At 36.0% G+C, this 20,341-nt stretch overlaps 1 protein-coding gene across 3 annotated transcripts in view; it reads left to right on the top strand.

Annotated features, from left to right (window-relative positions):
- TBCK (TBC1 domain containing kinase) overlaps positions 1 to 20,341 on the top strand; it is a 228,583-nt gene that overhangs the window by 53,512 nt on the left and 154,730 nt on the right. For all 3 annotated transcript variants that reach the window (XM_067036443.1, XM_059065826.2, XM_059065825.2), the window contains exons 7-12: positions 7,878 to 7,938; positions 9,269 to 9,330; positions 9,580 to 9,641; positions 10,583 to 10,731; positions 12,328 to 12,466; positions 14,230 to 14,329. In XM_067036443.1, the coding sequence (XP_066892544.1) occupies positions 7,878 to 7,938; positions 9,269 to 9,330; positions 9,580 to 9,641; positions 10,583 to 10,731; positions 12,328 to 12,466; positions 14,230 to 14,329 (573 nt within the window). The remainder of the gene's footprint in view (positions 1 to 7,877; positions 7,939 to 9,268; positions 9,331 to 9,579; positions 9,642 to 10,582; positions 10,732 to 12,327; positions 12,467 to 14,229; positions 14,330 to 20,341) is intronic.

Genomic DNA, 20,341 nt, shown 5'->3' with positions numbered 1-20,341 from the left:
CCTTTCCCATATTAGGAAAGTTTTCAACTATAATCTCTTCAAGTATTTTCTCAGTCCCTTTCTTTTTATTTTCTTCTTCTGGGACCCCTATAATTCGAATATTGGTGTGTTTAATGTTGTCACAGAGGTCTCTGAGAGTCTCCTCAATTCTTTTCATTCTTTTTTCTTTATTCTGCTGTGCAGTAGTCACTTGCACTCTTTTATCTTCCAGGTCACTTATCCGTTCTTCTGCCTCAGTCTTTCTGCTATTGATTCCTTCTAGAGAATTTGAAATTTCATTTATTGTGTCCCTCATCATTGTTTACTCTGTAGTTCTTCTAGGTCCTTGTAAAACATTTCTTGTATTTTCTCCATTCTATTTCCAAGGTTTGCATCCACTTTACTATCATTACTCTGAATTCTTTTTCAGGTAGCCTGCCTATTTCCTCTTCATTTGTTAGGTCTGGTAGGTTTCACCTTGTTCCTTCATCTGCTGTGTGTTTCTCTGTCTTCTTATTTTGCTTATCTTACTGTGTTTGGGGTCTCCTTTTTGCAGGCTGCAGATTCATAGTTCCCATCGTTTTTGGTGTCTGCTCCCAGTGGCTAAGGTGGGTTTAGTGGGTTGTGTTGGCATCTTGGTGGAAGGGACTAGTGCCTGTGTTCTGGTGGATGAGGCTGTATCTTGTCTTTCCTGTGAGCAGGACCACATCTGTTGGTATGTTTTGGGGTGTCTGTGAACTTGTGATTTTAGGCATCCTCTCTTATAATGGGTGGGGTTGTTTTCCTGTCTTGCTAGTTGTTTGGCATAGGGTGTCTGGCACTGTAACTTGCTGGTCATTGAGTGAATCTGGGTCTTAGCATTGAGATGGAGATCTTTGTGAGAGCTTTTGCCGTTTGATTTTATGTGGAGGCAGTGGGTCTCTGGTGGATCAATATCCTGCACTTGGCTCTCCCACCTCAGAGGCATAGCCCTGACACCCAGCCAGAGCACAAAGAACCTGTCAGGCACATGGCTCAGAAGTAAAGGCAGAAAAAAAGAAAGAATTAAAGAAAGAATAAAATAAAATAAAGTTTAAAAAATAAAATAAAAAATTATTAAAAGTAAAAAAAAATAATAAGTAATTTCAAAAAGGAAGAAAAACGAAAGAAAGAAGAGAGCAACCAAACCAAAAAACAAATCCACCAGTGATAAGAAGTGCTAAAAACTATACTAAAAACAACAACAACAACAAAAATGGATAGACAGAACCCTAGGACAAATGATTAAAGCAAAGCTATACTGACAAAATGACACAAAGAAGCATACACATAAACACTCACAAAAAGAGAAAAAGTAAAAATATATATATATCGTTGCTCCCAAAGTCCACCTCCTCAATTTTGGGTTGATTCGTTGTCTATTTAGGTATTCCACAGATGAAGGGTACATCAAGTTGATTGTTGAGATTTAATCCGCTGCTCCTGAGGCTGCTGTGAGATTTCCCTTTCTCATCTTTGTTCACAGCTCCTGGGGTTCAACTTTGGATTTGGCCCCACCTCTGTGTGTAGGTCACCTGAGGGCATCTGTTCTTTGCTTAGACAAGACAGGGTTAAAGGAGTGGCTGATTAGGGTGTTCTGGCTCGCTCAGGCCGGGGAAGGGAGCAGTACGGAATGCGGGGCGAGCCTTGGGCGGCAGAGGCTGGCATGATGTTGCAACATTCTCAGGCGTGCCGTGCGTTCTCCTGGGGAAGTTGTTCATGGATCACAGGACCCTGGCAGTGGTGTGCTGCACAGGCTCCCGGGAGGGGAGGTGTGGCTAGTGACCTGTGCTCTCACACAGGCTTAACATTTCATGCCCATCTCTGGTGTCTGCACTGATAGCTGCGGCTTGCACCTGTCTCTGGAGCTTGTTTAGGTGGTGCTCTGAATCCCCTCTCTTCGCACACCCCGAAACAATGGTCTCCTGCCTCTTAGGCAGGTCCAGACTTTTTCCTGGACTTCCTCCCAGCTAGCTGTGGCACACCAGCCCCCTTCAGGTTGTGTTTACGCAGCCAACCCCAGTCCTCTCCCGGGGATCTGACCTCCAAAGCCTGAGCCTCAGCTCCCAGCCCCAACCTGTCCCGGCAGGTGAGCAGACAAGCCTCTCGGGCTGGTGAGTGCTGGTCAGCACCCATCCTCTGTGCGGGAATCTCTCCACTTTTCTCTCTGCACCCCTGTTGCTGCACTCTCCTCTGTGGCTCCAAAGCTTCCCACCCCGCCACCCCTCTCTCCGCCAGTGAAGGGGCTTCCTAGTGTGTGGAAACTTTTCCTCCTTCACAGCTCCCTCCCAGAGGTGCAGGTCCTATCCCTATTCTTTTGTCTATGTTTTTTCTTTTGCCCTACCCAGGTACTTGGGGAGTTTCTTGCCTTTTGGGGCATCTGAGGTCTTCTGCCAGCATTCAATAGGTGTTCTGTAGGAGTTGTTCCACATGTACATCTATTTCTGATGTATTTGTGGAGAGGAAGGTGATCTCCATGTCTTAATTCTCCACCATCTTGAAGATCTCTCTCTTCCAAGAGATTTTTAAAGTATTTTGGAAGTATTAACTCATTGATCTTTACCATATCTAAGAATTAGGATGACATGTTTTTCATTTTGTGTGTTTTCAGAACTAATTCAACAGTGGAGGTAGTAAAGCATAATAGTTAAGAGACAGCCTTTTGTGGTCAGAGAGAACTGGGTTTGAAATCTAATGCAGCAAAACATAGTTGTATGACTTAGGGTAACTAACCTAACTTCTTAAGGCTTTGGTTCTACTTCCATAAATAATAATAGTATCTATATTGTAAAGCTGTTGGAAAAATCAAATGAAATAACGTATATAAAGTACTTAGTATAGGGTGTTGCTTTGCAAACAGTCCATAAATGGTAGCTTTTATTATTAATATTTAAATATTCACAAAAACATGGTAGCTTACACATTGGCCCTGCTTTTTCTAAGAGAAAATGCCAGATTTTCTGATTCTTTGCTATCCTTTGTCTAGACCATCTTTCTTTTCATTGGTATGAAATGATAGTAAATCTCATTTTTGTTTAAAATCATAGCCTAAATGAAGAATTTTATTTGAATGTGAAGTATACATAAGTGTACATGTGAAGTATGTAGCTTCTCCTTTTTATTACCATCATTTATATTTAAACTCTTTACTAATGATCTAGGTATGTCTCATATGAGTAATTCGGTTCAACAAATATTGATGAATCTTTACTGTGTGTATAGCAATGCAATAGGGATAAACTGTGGTTAAGGTGCATTGTCAAAGAGCTTATAATTTAATGCAAATTCATAAACTTTGAAGATAAACACAGAGAGCTGTGTGAATTCCAAGAAAGGAAATATTAATTCCATGATAGGGGCTTCATGACATTTTTTTTTTTCATGACATTTTAAGTGGTGCTCAAAGTTTAGAGTCCAGTTTTAAGATGGATTAAATCTTCTTCTACCTCATCAAACCTTTAGATTTGATACAAAATATTAAGATATTAATTGATAACATACCAACAATTAACAAAGGAACTTTTGGCAGGTTAGAAATTTTAAGGAAATAGTCGAAAAGCTATAGCACTTTGCTAGGAAGATCTTGCCATATTACCAGAAAGTCAGTACAGCTGCTCTGTCACCCAGAAGTTTCCATAGTCCAAAACATGTATAGGAGAATTCTGTATTAAAAAATGAGTACATATCTAAGAAACACCAAGCATCTAAAGTTGGCCTCTACTATAAAAAAGGAACAACGAATAGAGTTTACATTTTATTACAAATAGAAAGGACTTTATAATAAATGTACGTGTTAAGAGATAAAGGAAACAATTAAATTTATGAAACAATTACAGAAACTAGGAATCAAGAACATTTACTGAAAAAAAGTAAGAACCAGCTAAGAGTTTTAAGAAAAAAATGTAATTATTGAAATAAAGAGCTAAATAAATGTATCATAGGAAACTGGACACACTGAACACTGAGTTAATCTCCCAGGATATGACACAAATAGATTAAAAGATTGAAAATATAAACGAAGTTTTAAAAGACAGACAAGATAGATTCAGATGTTCTAATATCTTATAGTAGTATCAAAAGTAGAGAGTAAAGTTCTCAGTCTGAAAGAACATACTAATTACCTTGCAAGGCAAAAGAAAAAAATCACAACATACAAACAACAACAACAACAGACAAATAGTTAGAAATCTTATACTAAACTTTTAGGAGATGACTAATGATGAAATAGTGAGTAACATTTATTGAGCACTTCGTAAGAGCCAGGTGCTTTTCTAACGTATTTACATCTATTATCTCAATCCGTACTCTTGCCAGTCTTATAAAGTTTATTTAATTACTATCTTTACAGATTAGGAAATTGAGGTATAGAGAGGTTAAACAACCTGTCCTAGTTACATAGTAGTAACTAATTCGCAGATTTGTGTCTATCAATCTGTGTCCAAAGCTTTATGTACCCTTAACCAACATGCTAAGCTGATGTCTTTATGTGTTGAGAAAATCTTAAAATGTGCCAGAGAAAAGATATATTACCTACAAAGAATAACAATTAGATTGGCATTAAACTTCTTAGCAGTGTGAATACAAGAAAATAGTGGGACAGTGCCATCAAAGTGCTGAGAGAAAGGATTTTGAATTTTGAATTCTTTAAGTCACAAAACTAACATTTGGGAGTAAGAATTAAACAAAGGATATAGTTGGCCCTCTGTATTTGTGGATTTTGCATCTACGGATTCAACCAACCATGGATTGAAAATATTTGAAAAAAAATTCCAGAAAGTTCCAAAAAGCAAAACTTAAATTTGCCATGCAACAGTACTGTTTACATAGCATTTACATTTTATTTATAACTATTTGCATAGCATTTGCATTGTATTAGGTATTATAAGTAGTCTAGAAGTGATTTAAAGTATAAGGGAGGATGTGTGTAGGTTATATGCAAATACTGTGCCACTTTAAATAAAGAACTTGAGCATCAGTGGATTTTGGTATCCAAGTAGGTCCTGGAACCAGTCCCCCTTGCATAGTGAGGGATGACTATACAGAATTTTGATAGACACAAAGAAAAAATTACTAGTAGAGGAATAACATGAGTCTGAATAGTAGGGTATGTTCACTGTATTGCAGGTAATCAAATTTAACTGCTTCTTGTGTGTGTATGTGTTTTCATCACAGGATAGATAAATACTAAGCATTTAAACTGAAAAGTTATATTGGAGTCATATCCTAGGAGACTTTGAATGCTGTAGTGAGAGATTTATATTTAGTTATGTAAGGTATGGAGGACCATTTAAAGTTTTTAAGTAAACTGAAATCAATTAATTTTTTAAGGTGATTCTTTTTAAAAAAATTTTATTGGAGTATAGTTGATTTACAGTGTTGTGTTAGTTTCAGGTGTACAGTAAAGTGAATCAGTTATACATATATCAACTCTTTTTTAGATTCTTTTCCCTTTTTAGGTCATTACAGAGTACTGTGTAGAGTTCCCTGTGCTATACAGTAGGTTCTTATTAGTTATCTATTTTATATATAGGAGTGTGTATATGTCAATCCCAGTCTCTCAATTTATCCCTTTCCCCCGGTAACCCTAAGATTGTTTTCTACATCTGTGACTATTTCTGTTTTGTAGATAAGTTCATTTGTACCATTAGTTTAGATTCCACATAAAAGCAATATCATATGATATTTGTCCTTCTCTGTCTGACTTACATCACTCAGTAGGACAATTTCTAGGTCCATCCATGTTGCTGCAAATGGCATTATTTCATTCTGTTTTATGGCTGAGTGATATTTCATTGTGTATATGTACCACATCTTCTGTATTCATTCCTCTGTCAATGGACATTTAGGTTGCTTCCATGTCCTGGCTATTGTAAATAGAGCTGCAAATGAACATTGGGGTGCATGTATCTTTGCAAATTATGGTTTTCTCGGAGTATATGCCCAGAAATAGGATTGCTGGATCATATGGTAGCTCTAAGTTTAGTTTTTTAAGGAACCTCCATTCTGTTCTCGATAGAAGCTGTACCAGTTTATATTCCCACCAAGAGTGTAGAAGGGATCCCTTTTCTCCACACCCTCTCCAGCATTTATTGTTTGTAGATTTTTTTGATGATGACCATTCTAACTAGTGTGAGGTGATCCCTCATTGTAGTTTTGATTTGTATTTCTCTAATAATTAGTGATGTTGAACATCTTTTCACGTGCTTTTCCGCCATCTGTATGTCTTCTTTGGAGAAATGTCTGTTTAGATTTTCTACCCATTATTTTGATTGGGTTGGGTTTTTTGTTGTTATTGAGTTGCATGAGCTGTTTGTATATTTGGGAGATTAATCCCTTGTCAGTTGCTTCATTTGCAAATATTTTCTCCCATTCTGTGGATTGTCTTTTCGTTTTATGGTTTCCTTTGCTGTGCAAAAGCTTTTAAGTTCAATTAGGTCCCATTTGTTTATTTTTGTTTTTATTTTCATTACTCTAGGAGGTGGATCAAAAAAAGGTCTTGCTTCGATTTATGTCAGAGAGTGTTCTGCCTGTGTTTTCCTCTACAAGTTTTATAGTATCTGGCCTTACATTTAGGTCTAGAAGATTAATGTTGATAGTAGTGTAAGTGATTGAGAAGAGAGAGAGGAATGGCAGCTTGTTTTCAATGATCTCTCCACCTGTAGTTCTAATTTCATAAGTCTTCAAGAGATTTTTTTCCTCTCTATTAAAAAAACAAAAAAACAGAAAATCAGAGCCTCTTTTTCTCTATATAAAGACCAAACTATCTTCTTAAGCCTTTTCCTTCTAAGTTTATTTATATGATCATATAAGTTTAATTTGTTAATAATAAGAGAAACATAATAATAGCCAACATTTATGAAGCATTTTCTTTATTCAGAAAATACTAAGCACTTTTTTTTTTTTTTTTGCTGTATGCGGGCCTCTCACCGCTGCGGCCTCTCCCGCTGTGGCCTCTCCTGCTGCGGAGCACAGGCTCTGGACGCGCAGGCCCAGCAGCCACGGCCCACGGGCCCAGCTGCTCTGCGGCATGTGGGATCCTCCCGGACCGGGGCACGAACCCGCACCCCCCGCATCGGCAGGCGGACTCTCAACCACTGCGCCACCAGGGAAGCCCTAAGCACTTTTTTATACATCATATAACCTTCACTGCACCCTGTGTGGGATGTATAGTTAATATTCCAATTTATAAATGAGAAAAGTTAGGCTTAAGGTGGTTAAATAATTTGCCCAAGTTATATAATTGGTGGTAGAAAGTCCAACTTGGCACTTGGTAGGTGCTCAACACATGATCATTAAAGTTGTAAATGTTTGATTCAAGACTCCATTCCAAGGAGCCCCCTGAAGCCAACTAATAAGGAAACAACTAAAATACAATGTATGTGTCTTAAAGAAATATACCAGATGCTATGGGAACACAAAAATGGTTGTCTTAAGTCACTTTGGGAAGAGGAAGGAGTGTCATGGAATGTTTCTTAATGGAGATAACAGACTACCTGGATCATGCTATATAAGTAAGAATTAATTGGGTAGATGAAAGGGTAATATGGCACCTTGGTCTTTTAATCAAATAAGACTCCTGGATTTCCTCTAAACAACCAGGTATATGTAGGTCTCAAAAATGAAGAATGCTTGAGATCAAACTAAAATGTAATGATCCTTAGATATATGAAATGCTTAAGTGTTAAATATTATGCAACATTTAAAAAAATGTTACATCACCAATGATTTTTCTTTAGTGGAGCCAACTCAAAAAATCTAATAAAACCTCTGAAGAGAAATAGAGGTAACTGATAAAATCATTTTCAGTGCTGAAAAAAAAAGACCTCCCTGGGAAGAATGATGTAAATGTTAACAAGAATTTCTTTTCTCATTTTATTTAGGGAAGAAAACTATTTCAGAGTTTGGATATTTCTGAAAGACTAAAATTTTTGCTTACACTGGGTATGTGTCTCACAACTGATTATCTTTCAACTATAAATATAATCTTTAGTGACAGTAATTATGCATATTGAGAATGTGTTCTTCAAAATAGTGGATACACTGAAATATCCTCATTTTCTTTAATTTTCTAATGATCAGTGGTAAGCATTAACAGGACAGGTTAGGAAGTGCCTTTGAAGTATTATAGGACAGCTTTCCTCATTCCGTAAGGAATTATAATGTACATGGATATAATCTTAGCATGATCTAGCCGAGTAAACTAACTTGTGAAATCAAAATATGATATTATAAAATTGTACTTCACTGTCGCAGTTGCCTTCAGGCAATGTATTGTAACTTTTGAGCTTTCTACTTGGTGAATCGTGTGTGAATAATGACTGAGGAAGAATGTTTATTTTTCCTTATAACAAGCTCATATATTTTACATGTATATAATCCAAATATTTGTCATTCACATTTATAAAAATTTCCACTTTAGAGTGGAATAATTTAAGCGTGTGTGGTGAAAAAGGAGAGAAAAGCAGTGATAGAGCATTTTGTGTAAAGGAGTGACAGGTTGGTGTCCAGGTTAATAGGGTCTACAAATAAAGATTTGTATAGAATAATATTAGTAAATACTAAATAATAATGAATTGTAAATAAAATTGCATAAAATTTTATAATATTTACCACTTTAATATCAAAGATTGATAATATAGCTATTAAGGAGTCTTAGAGATCTATAAATGTTGTCTACAGACTAGAACTTGTACTTTTTAAAAAAATTTTATTTTATTTATTTTTTTATACAGCAGGTTCTTATTAGTCATCCATTTTATACCCATCAGCGTATACATGTCAATCCCAATCCCCCAATTCATCACACCACCACCACCACCCGCCACTGCTTTCCCCCCTTGGTGTCCATACATTTGTAGAACTTATACTTTAAATCCCAGAGAAACGTGTGTACATTCTCCAAATTGTATTTAATAAAAATAAATTAGTCTTATAATCGTAAAAATATACTAAAGTCTTTTTAAATAGTAATATGTGTATATACATATGGGGGGGGAGAGAGAAGGACAGAATCTTTACCTCCTTGAATTACTGCTTTAACTCACTATTTAAGGTGCTATCTTTCAGTATCTGTGATACAATTAATACTTAGTGTTTGAAGTCTTTATTTTTATCAAAGCATGTTAGGAAAGTTGAAAAAGTCTCAAGCTTTTTAATATTCCAAGTTCTAAAACTGCATTACACAATTTAAAAAAACTTTATTAGAGTTCAATTCCCAGTTAGTATAAGTTAGAAAAGCAGCTTTAATTCATATAATTTTTCTGTTTTATAGACTGCATAGATGACACTATAATAGTTCTGGCTGAAGAGCATGGTTGTCTGGACATTATAAAGGTTTGTCATTAATCTGTTATTAAAAATGTATTTATTCTGCATACTTGGAATTCAATAGCAAACTATTTTAAAACTAAGTTTATTTCTGTTTAGATATCTGCTTTTTCACAGTGACAAACTAATATGAATTTCTTTAAAGTCCAAATAAAGACTTTCAAAAAAAGTCAAAACACTGTAAAGTAGCAAACATTTAGGTAATATAAATTTTTAAATGGATTGTTTGAAATAATTCTTTTCTCTGTTTACCAGGAGCTTCCTGAAAATGTGATAGATCTTTTGAAGAAGTGCCTTACCTTCCACCCTTCTAAAAGGTTGATATCAAGAGTTTGGGATTATTACTGAGATCTTAACATATAAGTAGTTAATTTTTTAATACTAATGGGTTAAATAAGAATATTAACATATATAGTAATACATGATTGATATTGGTATCATAATTGTTAGTTATGGCTTTAATGTATGGTAGTAAAAGAAGAAAAAATAATTAACCATGGTTAGAAAACTGGCATATACCAAAAGCAGTTACTAGTTCATTTCCTAGCCTCCAATTAGAAAATCAGCTAAACTGTGGAATGTAGATATGCCTAGATACAAATGGTATGAGAAAAATGAGAACAAAAGTTTATTGGCAGATATGTATTATAGAAAAGAACTTAGATAAATGGTGAGGTAAGTTAATAATTGTTGATAATATAAAAGGATTTCTTAGACATTTTACTATTTATTTTCATTTGATGATGTCATTGTTAGCCATCCAGTTGTCCCTAAACTCAGTAAGTATATAATATTTGAAAATAATGCATTCTAATTTGTCTTTAGGAAAACATTTCCTAAAGAGAGGAATGGTATGAAAAGCATAGTTTTGGGTAAATATACCACATAAACTAAGAGAGTAGGAAGAAAATCAGAAGATATTATCAGTTTACAATTTTATTATTTAATTAAGGTATTCAGTAAAGCAGGTATATGATGGTCAAGCTAAAAGTAAAAAATGAAGATGCTCATATGTAATAATTTTTTATAGATCATAAAGTACAAAAAGCACCACAAAGGTAAAAAAGTCAGCATTTATTTACAGTCACTTGATTCTCTTTTTAAAGGTATATATATCTAGACTCTAATAAGGAGAACCTTATTATTTTCTATGCTAATGAGGTAATTTTGACTTTTAACTATCCCTTGAAGTGTGCCATTATTCTAGGAAAATTTTAATGACTTTCATTCATGTTCCGTATTTTAAATATTTCTTAAGGCCAACCCCAGATGAATTAATGCAGGACAGTGTGTTCAGTGAAGTGTCACCTTTATACACTCCCTTTACCAAACCTACCAGCCTGTTTTCTTCTTCTCTGAGATGTGCCAATTTAACTCTGCCTGAGGATATCAGTCAGCTGTGTAAAGGTAATGATAAATACAACAAAGGATAGAAGTATTTCTGGAAGTGATTAAAATATAACCTAACATTTTAGTCCTTTAAATTTCTTTGGAGCAAGAAATTTAAGAATCAAGGAAAGGAAGTAGCACCAAACAAAAATTTTTTTATTATGTAAACCAAGGTCTTATTTTCATCTCAAATCTTAATGCTAAAATAAGATCTTCTAAGTTCCAATGGAATTTCTACTATAACAATATTTTATATCATATTTCATAAAATTTATTATAAATGATCTCAAAAAATCATAGTATTGATAGGAAGTCCATATCATTATATTCTATGTTTGTAACAGAATATCACCTTTTCTCTTTTAATTCCTCTCTGAAGATTACAACTCTCAGAATGTGTGTTTTAGGGACACCAGTATGTTACCTTTATACTGAAAAATTATCATGACATGAGTTGTGGCAGGAAATACTTACTGAACATTGGTTCAATCAAATATTTATTGAGTTTCTACTATGTTCCATACACTGTATCTGCAGCTATCATTTGTGCCAAATGGGGAAGCAGACAGACATTTAGTCGCACAATTACCATTATAAATGAAGGTTAGTACGCACGTAGTACAGTGGAAGCAAAGCCTCCCTGATATAGTAAGGACTTCTCAAAAGAGACAGAAATTGCCTCAAGACATAAAGATGGGACAGTGTGTTGCCTACCCAAGTGTTTTTTTTCTGTCCTTCTTTCTTTCCTGCAGAGCTTGATATATCTGATATGTATATCCCATATGTCTCTGATACAGAGGGTAAAAATTACACTTTTTTTCTAAAGAAACTGAATACACAACCAATATGTATATCTGCATTTAATCCTCTGCATTTTGTAGTATGACTATTCTTTTTTTTTTTTAATAAGCAAGAGAATTTGCTTATGAAGCTAGACTTGGATTACCACCAAATGAGCAGATTTCCTCCCCTCCCCTCCAGAATCTTAAAAATTTATATATAGATGCCTTAGTTGGGTTCAGTTGTGTATTCAGTGCAGACAGTCTCAACACCATATGTCTATCTCAAGGCTGTATTCTTGGAGCAGCTTCTGGGAGTGGGGAAGGCAAGCTGAACGCACATTCCAAGGACAGGGGAAGGGGTGGGAGCCTCCATTTGCCAGGGTCCAGCTTGACATCAACTGGCTTTCATGTCTTTTTGATGACCTCCTTCAGTAGGAGGAATACATAATGATGGGGTTCCAGGAAGCCCTCCCCAGGAAGTGCTACTCTGGCACACAGATTATTTTGAGCTAAAAATAAGCAAGGCCCAAAAGACTCATAAAGAACTTCTGGACTTTCCCCTAACTGTTTAAAAGAATTGAAGATAAAAGACCTGTTCCAGGAAAGAGTTATCACCCACAGATAATTACAGAAAATATGAACTCAGTGTGGTTAACAGGGAGGAACCTAGCAAGGCCCCTTTGATCAAAGTCCTCTCTGTGTAGTATGACTCTTCTAAAGGGAATCTTATTATGTTCTTCAGTTTTTACTTTTTTATAATGTGAGCTATTATTACCTTTTGCCTTTCAATAAAAACAGAAGGTGTGATAGCTTTTTAATTTTTCATTAATAGATTTAAGCAGTGATTACCTGGCAGAAAGATCTATTGAAGAAGTGTATTACCTTTGGTGTTTAGCTGGAGGTGACTTGGAAAAAGAGCTTGTGAACAAGGAAATCATTCGATCCAAACCACCTATCTGCACACTCCCCAAGTAAGGAAAGAAAACTTCTCTTGGAAATGAGAAGAATCTAGTAATAACTTCTTTTTAATTTGATATTTTTTTCTTTGGGTAGACATTCCAGTTAAGTGATTATGAAAGCAATTGGGAGTCAATACCTTGTTTTCTTGGCAGGAGTTTCTAATTGCAGGGTTCCATCAGTGGTTTTATTATTTTAATAAATATGGCTTTTTAATAAATAATTTGTTTTATGATCTATTTGAAGTAAAGTTAATATTATGGAACATCTCACAATAGTTGATCAATAAAAGAAAAAATGTACAAATCAGAAAGAACAGTAATGTTTAAAAGAGTTAATAAACTAGCCTAGCGTGCCCATTATGAGGAACTATTTTTTTTATTTCTAATGATATTTTTAAATGTATTCAGTGACCTCATTGCTTGTGCTAGAGATCATCATGGCGCTAAATCACTGTTGAGAAAAATCTGCAGAACTACATAAGGTCTTGGACACCATCCTGTAAATTATCTAGAAGTTAAATAACAATACAACCCTAAGGGCCAAAATTGTCACTGTTCCATTGCTCTTCATATTTATTTATAAAGAAGAGAAACTGAATCTCTTTCCATCAATGCCTTAAAGTTTTAATTTTAGATTTTAGAACTAGATTTGATCTTTGTATGTAACTGCAGAATTCATCTGCTGATCATTTTTTTCTTCACATGTAAATTTTAGGTTAATTATTTGAATACACCACTAGCTCTCTACTTTTTTCCCCTCTTAAGCTGATTTTAAATATTACTTCAGTTATACTGTTCACACAATGAATTAAGTAGAAAATTAGGAAATAAGCTGATGGAAATTATAAGAATAAATTGTTTGAAGGATATAAAAATTCTCAAAAGTAATTCTCTAAAATTCTAAATGCATTTATTATTCAGTATTCTTTCTTCTGAGGAGTTAACATCATTAGCATCTTTCTTTCTTGTTCCTTTTATCATTTTTTACTCATATAAACTTCCTCAGGAACACATTTACTTACTGTCAGGAGAGTAATTTAATCATTGCACCTGCATGAGCAAAGAGTATAAATCATACTCTTGTATTCCTAAAATGCTTTATATTTATATACTGTATTTATACCATCTCAACGTATATTTAAAAACGAAGGGCTTCCCTGGTGGCGCAGTGGTTGAGAATCCGCCTGCCGATGCAGGAGACACGGGTTCATGCCCCAATCCGGGAAGATCCCACATGCCGCAGAGCGGCTAGCCCCGTGAGCCATGGCCGCTGAGCCTGTGCATCCGGAGCCTGTGTTCTGCAACGGGAGAGGCCACAACAGTGAGAGGCCCGCGTACAGCAAAAGGAAAAAAAAAAGAAAATTTTTTGGAGAAATTTCAACCAACAGTTAATTTTTTTATTTTTCTTTTCTTTTTTTTTTTTTTTTTTCCAGTACGCGGGCTTCTCACTGTTGTGGTCTCTCCCGTTGCGGAGCACAGGCTCCGGACACGCAGGCTCAGCGGCCATGGCTCACCAGCCTAGCCTCCCCGCGGCATGTGGGATCTTCCTGGACCAGGGCACGAACCCGTGTCCCCTGCATCGGCAGGCGGACTCTCAACCACTGTGCCACCAGGGAAGCCCAACAGTTACTTTTTTATTAACCCATTCAGTCTAAAATTTCTTTTTTTCTTTTGTTGAAGAGATTGATGATTTAGAATAAATTTTCTAGAAGAAAACAATAAATCAGATTTCTGTGCTCATTAAAATAATTATTGTTTTTTAAATCTCCTTTCAGTTTTCTCTTTGAAGATGGTGAAAGCTTTGGACAGGGTCGAGATAGAAGCTCACTATTAGATGACACCACTGTGACATTGTCATTATGCCAGCTAAGAAATGTAAGAATGGTATTTTGGCAAATTTGCTTCAGAACTTTCTCCCTTCCTTCCTTCCTTTTTTTAAAAAATAAAACCTTACAGATACACATGAATCCTTAAATTTCTGACTGGTAATATAAAATATGTGAGAGTTTCTTTAAGGTATGTGCCCAGGAGTGGCATTGTTGGAAAATAGGATCTGTACATCATCAGCTTAGTATATGTTGTTATATTGTCTGTTCATAGAAGTAGCCTTATCACTTTATCTTTTTACCATCATTGGATAAGGGTTCTCATTTGTCCATATATGTGATAGCACATGGTCTTATAAAATTTAAAAAAATTATTGTTCTGAAAGGTGTAGAATGGTATTTTGCTATAATATTAATTTTCAATTTCCTGATTATAGTACAGTTATGAGCCTTTTCATATTTTTGCCATTTGCTTACCTCTGTACATTACTAGTTCATATCTCTTGCCAGTTTTTTTGCATGATTTCTTACTGATTTGAGGACTTTTAAAAATGTATTCATTTACACAACTTTTGTTGGCTATACAGGCATACCTCAATTATCACACTTAGCTTTATTGCACTTTAGAGATATTGCATTTTTTACAAATTGAAGGTTTGTGGCAACCATGCATCAAGCAAGTCTTTGGCACCATTTTCCTAACAGCATTTGCTCACTTTGTGTCTCTGTGTCACATTTCGGTAATTCTTGCAGTATTTCAAACTTTTTCATTATTATTATATTTGTTATGGTAATCTGTGATTAGTGATTTTTATGTTACTGCTGTAGTCATTCTGGGGCACCACGAGCTATGCCCACATAAGATGGTGAACTTAATCTGTAAATGTATGTTCTGACCATTCCACCAACTGACTATTCCATCTCTCTCCCTCTTCCCCGGCCTCCCTATTCCCTGAGACACAAAAATGTTGAAACTAGGCCAGTTAATAACCCTACAGTGGCCTCTAAGTGTTAAAGTGAAAGGAAGAGTTTCTCATCTCTCACTTTAAATCAAAAGCTAGAAATGATTAAGCTTATTATTAATGAAGGTGTGTCAAAACATGAGACAGTCCAAAAGCTAGGCCTCTCATGCGAAACAGCCAGGTTGTGAATGCAAAGAAAAAATACTTGAAGGAAATTAAAAGTGCTACTCCAGTGAACAGTGGTCTTGAGAGAAGATGAAACCAGCCACAACATTCCCTTAAGCCAAAGCCTAATCCAGAGCAAGGCCCTAACTCTCTTCAATTCTGTGAAGACTGAGAGAGGTGAGGAAGCTGAAAAAGACAAATTTGAAGCTAACAGCGCTTGATTCATGAGTTATAAGAAAAGAAGCCATCTCTAGAACATAACAGTGCAAGATGAAGTCAGAGAGTACTGATGTAGAAGCTGCAGGAAGTTATCCAGGAGATGTAACTAACATAATTAATGAATGTGGCTACACCAAACAACAGATTTTCCATGTAGATGAAACAGCCTTCTATTGGAAGAAGATGCCATCTAGACTTTCATAGTTAGAGAGGAGAAGTCAATGCCTGGCTTCAAAGCACAGACTGAGTCTCTTGTTTGGGGCTAATGCTGCATCTGGTGACTTTAAGTTGAAGCCAGTGCTCATTTACCATTTTGAAAATTTTAAGGCCTTTAAGAATGATGCTCAGTCTATTCTGCCTATGCTCTATCAATGGAACAATAAAGCCTGTATGACAGTACATCTGTTTACAGCATGGTTTATTGAATATTTTAAGCCCACTATTGAGACCCACTGCTCAGAAAAATGATTCCTTTCAAAACGTTACTGCTTACTGACAATGCACCAGGTCACCCAAGAGCTCTGATGGAAATGTACAATAAGACTAATGTTGTTTTCATGCCTGCTAACATCGATTCTCCTGCCCTCAGATCAAGTCATTTTGACTTTCAAGTTTTATCCTTTAAGAAATAAGTAAGGCTCCAGGTGCCATAGATAGCGATTTATGTGATGGATCTGAGCAAAGTCAATTGAAAACCTTCTGGAAAGGATTCACCATTCTAGATGTCATTAAGAACATTCATGATTCATGGGAAGAAGTCAAAATATCAACATTAACAGGAATTTAGAAGAAGTTGCTTCCCCAACCCTCATGGAAGATTTTGAGAGATTCAAAAATTCAGGGCAGGGAGGAACTGCAGATGTGTTGGAAACTGCAAGAGAACCAAAATTAGAAGTGGAGCCTGAAGATATGATGGAACTGCTGCAATCTCATGATCAAACTTTAAATGACGGGTTAGGAATTGCTTGGTATGGATGAGCAAAGAGAGTGGTTTCTTCAGATGGAATCTACTCCTGGTGACGATGCCTTGAAGATTGTTGAAATGACAACAGCGGATTTAGAATATTACTTAAATTTAGTTGATAAAGCAAGTGGCAGGTTTTGAGAGGGTTGACTCCAATTTTGAAAGAAATTCTGCTGTGGGTAAAATGCTATCAAACAGCGTTGCCTGCTACAGAGAAATCATTCATCAGAGGATGTGTCAATTGATGGGGCTGTCTTCATTGTTGTCCTATTTTAAGGAGTTGCCAGGGCCACCCAACCTTCTGCAACCATGAGCTTGGTCAGTCAGCAACCCTCAGCATTGAGGCAAGACTCTCCCCAGCAAAAAGGTTATGACTTGCTGGAAGCTCAGGTGCTGGTTAGCAGGTTTTTTTAGCAATAAAGTATTTTTAATTAAGGTATGTGTATGGTCTTTTTTTTTTCTACATAATGCTATTGCACACTTAATAGACTACAGTATAGTATAAACATAGCTTTCATATTTACTGGAAAACTAAATAATTTGTGTGACTCGCTTTATTGTGATATTTGTTTTATTATGGTCGTCTGGAACCAAGCCCACAGTATCTTTGAGGTATGCTTGTATGTGGTGCATGTATGTTCTCATCTGTGGCTTTTCCTTTAACTTTTTGATGGTGTCTTTTAATGAATAGAGTTCTTAATTTTATCAATGCTTTTCTTTATAGTCAAATATGTTTTGATATATTTTACTTATTGTAACATTTAAATTTAATGTTAACATTTACCAAGGTTACAAATATATTTTTATGAAGTTCTTCTGTATTTCCTTCTAAAAGATTTAGACCTTTTTTTACCACATTTTGTCCATTAATTCACCTGTAATTTTTTTTTTTTTTAGTAAGATGTGAGGTAGGTATCCAAAATCACATTTCATTTATAAGAAGTAATCCCTTGTCTCAGCACTACATATTGAATAATTCACTCTTTGGTTTTTTGATCTGTAATGTCAGCTCTTTCATGTATGTGTGGGTATGTTTCTGAGCTTTCTATTCTCATCTTTGACCTATTGGTATAACCTTAGCCAATAACACACTATATTAATACATGGTTTTATATGAGGTCTTGATGCCTAGCAGGGGAAATCCCCAGTTTGTTCTCTAACGTGAACTCTAACATGGAGCTTTTCTATTTGGTTTTTATAATCATCTTGTCATTTCATTTTAAAAGTATAGGATTTTGATTAGAATTGCATTGAATTTGTAGAGAATTGATATCTTCAACATATGGAGTCCTATTTCTTGAACATGGTGTAGATATACCATTTATTTAGGTCCTATTTTATATAAAAATTTCCTTTTTAGTGTCTATATATGTTATCAGATTTATTCCTAAGATATTAAATTGTTGGTCTTATAAATAGGATGTGTGTATATGATGTTTCTTACTCTGAAGTTTGTTTTGTTTGAAATTAATATAGCTATTCCAGTTCTCTTTTAATTAGTGTTTTCATGGTATATCTTTATCCCTTTACTTTTAATGTATCTATATCTTTATATTTAAAGTGGGTTTCTTTTAGACAACGTAGAGTTGGATCTTTCTTTACTTTTTTTTTTAAGTAAATTTATTTATTTATTTATTTTTGGCTACATTGGGTCTTCATCATTGCACGCAAGCCTTCTCTAGTTGCGGCTAGCAGGGGCTACTCTTTGTTACGGTGCGTGGGCTTCTCTTGCGGCTCCTTCTCTTGTTGTGGAGGCTTCTCTTGTTGCGGAGCATGGGCTCTAGGCACACGGGCTTCAGTAGTTGTGGTGCACGAGCTCAGTAGTTGTGGCTTGCGGGCTCTAGAGCGCAGGCTCAGTAGTTGTGGCACATGGGCTTAGTTGCTCCATGGCATGTGGGATCTTCCTGGACCAGGGATCGAACCCATGTCCCCTGCATTGGCAGGCAGATTCTTAACCCCTGCACCACCATCTTCTTTACTTTGAGGGGTAATTTTGCTGGATACAGAATTCTAGTTTGGTTGTTTTTATCTTTCAATACCTTAGACATTTCACCCCACTCTCTTTTTTGCTTACGTGCTTTCTGGAGACCCGTCTGATGTCATTTTTATCCTTTTAAATCATAGTTATTTATATAAAATTCCTGGTCTGATAATTCCAAAATGTCTACCATATGTGAATCTGGTTCTGAATGTCTTTCTTTTACATTTTAGCAGGCCTTACAATTTTTTTTTGAAAACCCAACTTGATATATTAGTAAGAAGAACAATCGTAAATAGACCTTTATTGCAAGATTCATGTTTATCTAGCTGTTGTGTAGCTTTTTCGTCAAAGGGTAAAATTTTCTTGTGTCCTTGTTCTTATCTTCCTTACTGCCCCTTTGGGTTTCCCTGGAGACTCTTATATATAGGGTCTGAGGCTTGCAGTTCTTTCAGCTGGAATCCCCTGTATTATATGGGAACTCTGTATATGGAGATAAGATAGGGGAGGGAGATAAGGCTGGAGGGATAATCCTATCATTAGGTCTCAGTATTTTAGTGAGCCTTTGTCTCTGGGCTTGAGCTTCTCAGCTTCCCTCCACATTTCTTTAGGTGAGACAGGAAGGCTAGAGAGAGCTGGAATTGGGTATTTCTTATCCCCACATCAAAGACTAGAGGGGCCTAGAATCTCCTATTTCCCTTACCCCAGGTCATTTAGACTCTGGTAAAATGGTTTCCCTTGAGGGCAGGCCTTTACTTATGACAACAGGGTACTCTGGGAGCTGTTTAAAGTGGTTACTTTGCCCCTCCTCCTGCAAGAGACAAGAGGGGATTTTTCTTAGACTTTCACTCTGAGAACCTGTTGGGACTTATGAGGTAAAACTCAAGGAAGTGTGGAGTTTCCCCTAGGGTTGGGCCTCCAGAAGTTTTTATCTCTCAGGTTAGTCCTTGCTAAATCTGCAACGATTAGTCAGTTACCCTTCAAATGTTTTTACCAGGCTCCAGCAGTAGCTTCTGCTCCACCTTAGCTGTGATTGTCTATATTTGCCTGTCTCTCCAGTTTTCCAGGGAGCATTTTTGCCCTGATCCTGACGGCTCTAAAAAGAGTTGTTGATTTTCAGTTTCTTCCATTTTTTTTCTTGCTGTTAGGACAGGAGGGATAGATAACTTCCAAGCTTTTGAGTGTTGGACTGGAAGCTAAAACTACTAGCCTTTTTATTGTTAATCATCTATAGCCAAAGATAAAATAGATAATTTCCCTTGTTGTCTGTCTCTAGGCTAGCAGTTCAGTGCCCTCTCCCCACCCCACCGCCAGCACATACACACAGTTCTGTCTTTACTGGGGTGTAGCAGGGTCTTCTCCAGTTTGGCTGCCCCTTTAATCAGGTGCCTGAGCCTATGTCCCACTGTGCCCTAAAACCCCAGGCCACAGTTATCAGTAAGTATACTTTAGTGCTAGCTTACTTCCTTTGTCTCTAAACCCAGCTTTGTGTCTTACATCATTTCATTTTTGTTACTCTTTTAGGCTCTTCCTGTCATTTAATAATTTACACATTATACAATAGGGGAATATTAGAATCTCTTATCTGCTATAAGGCCAGGAACAGAAAATTAAAATACATGATGATTACACCTGATACCCTAAACTTATCATCTCTTTGAAGAGAAAGAATGTGTACAGTGGACAAAATAAGTAGCAATACAAGGTGGTAAATAATAAAGTATATCTAAAACATATCGTTTCAACTGATTGTATTTAACTCTTAATTTGTTT

Source organism: Kogia breviceps, chromosome 6 (assembly GCF_026419965.1).
Source record: "Kogia breviceps isolate mKogBre1 chromosome 6, mKogBre1 haplotype 1, whole genome shotgun sequence".
NCBI lineage: Eukaryota > Metazoa > Chordata > Mammalia > Artiodactyla > Physeteridae > Kogia > Kogia breviceps.
Note: the sequence above shows the minus strand (reverse complement) of the source record. Positions and strands in the feature narration are given on the sequence as shown.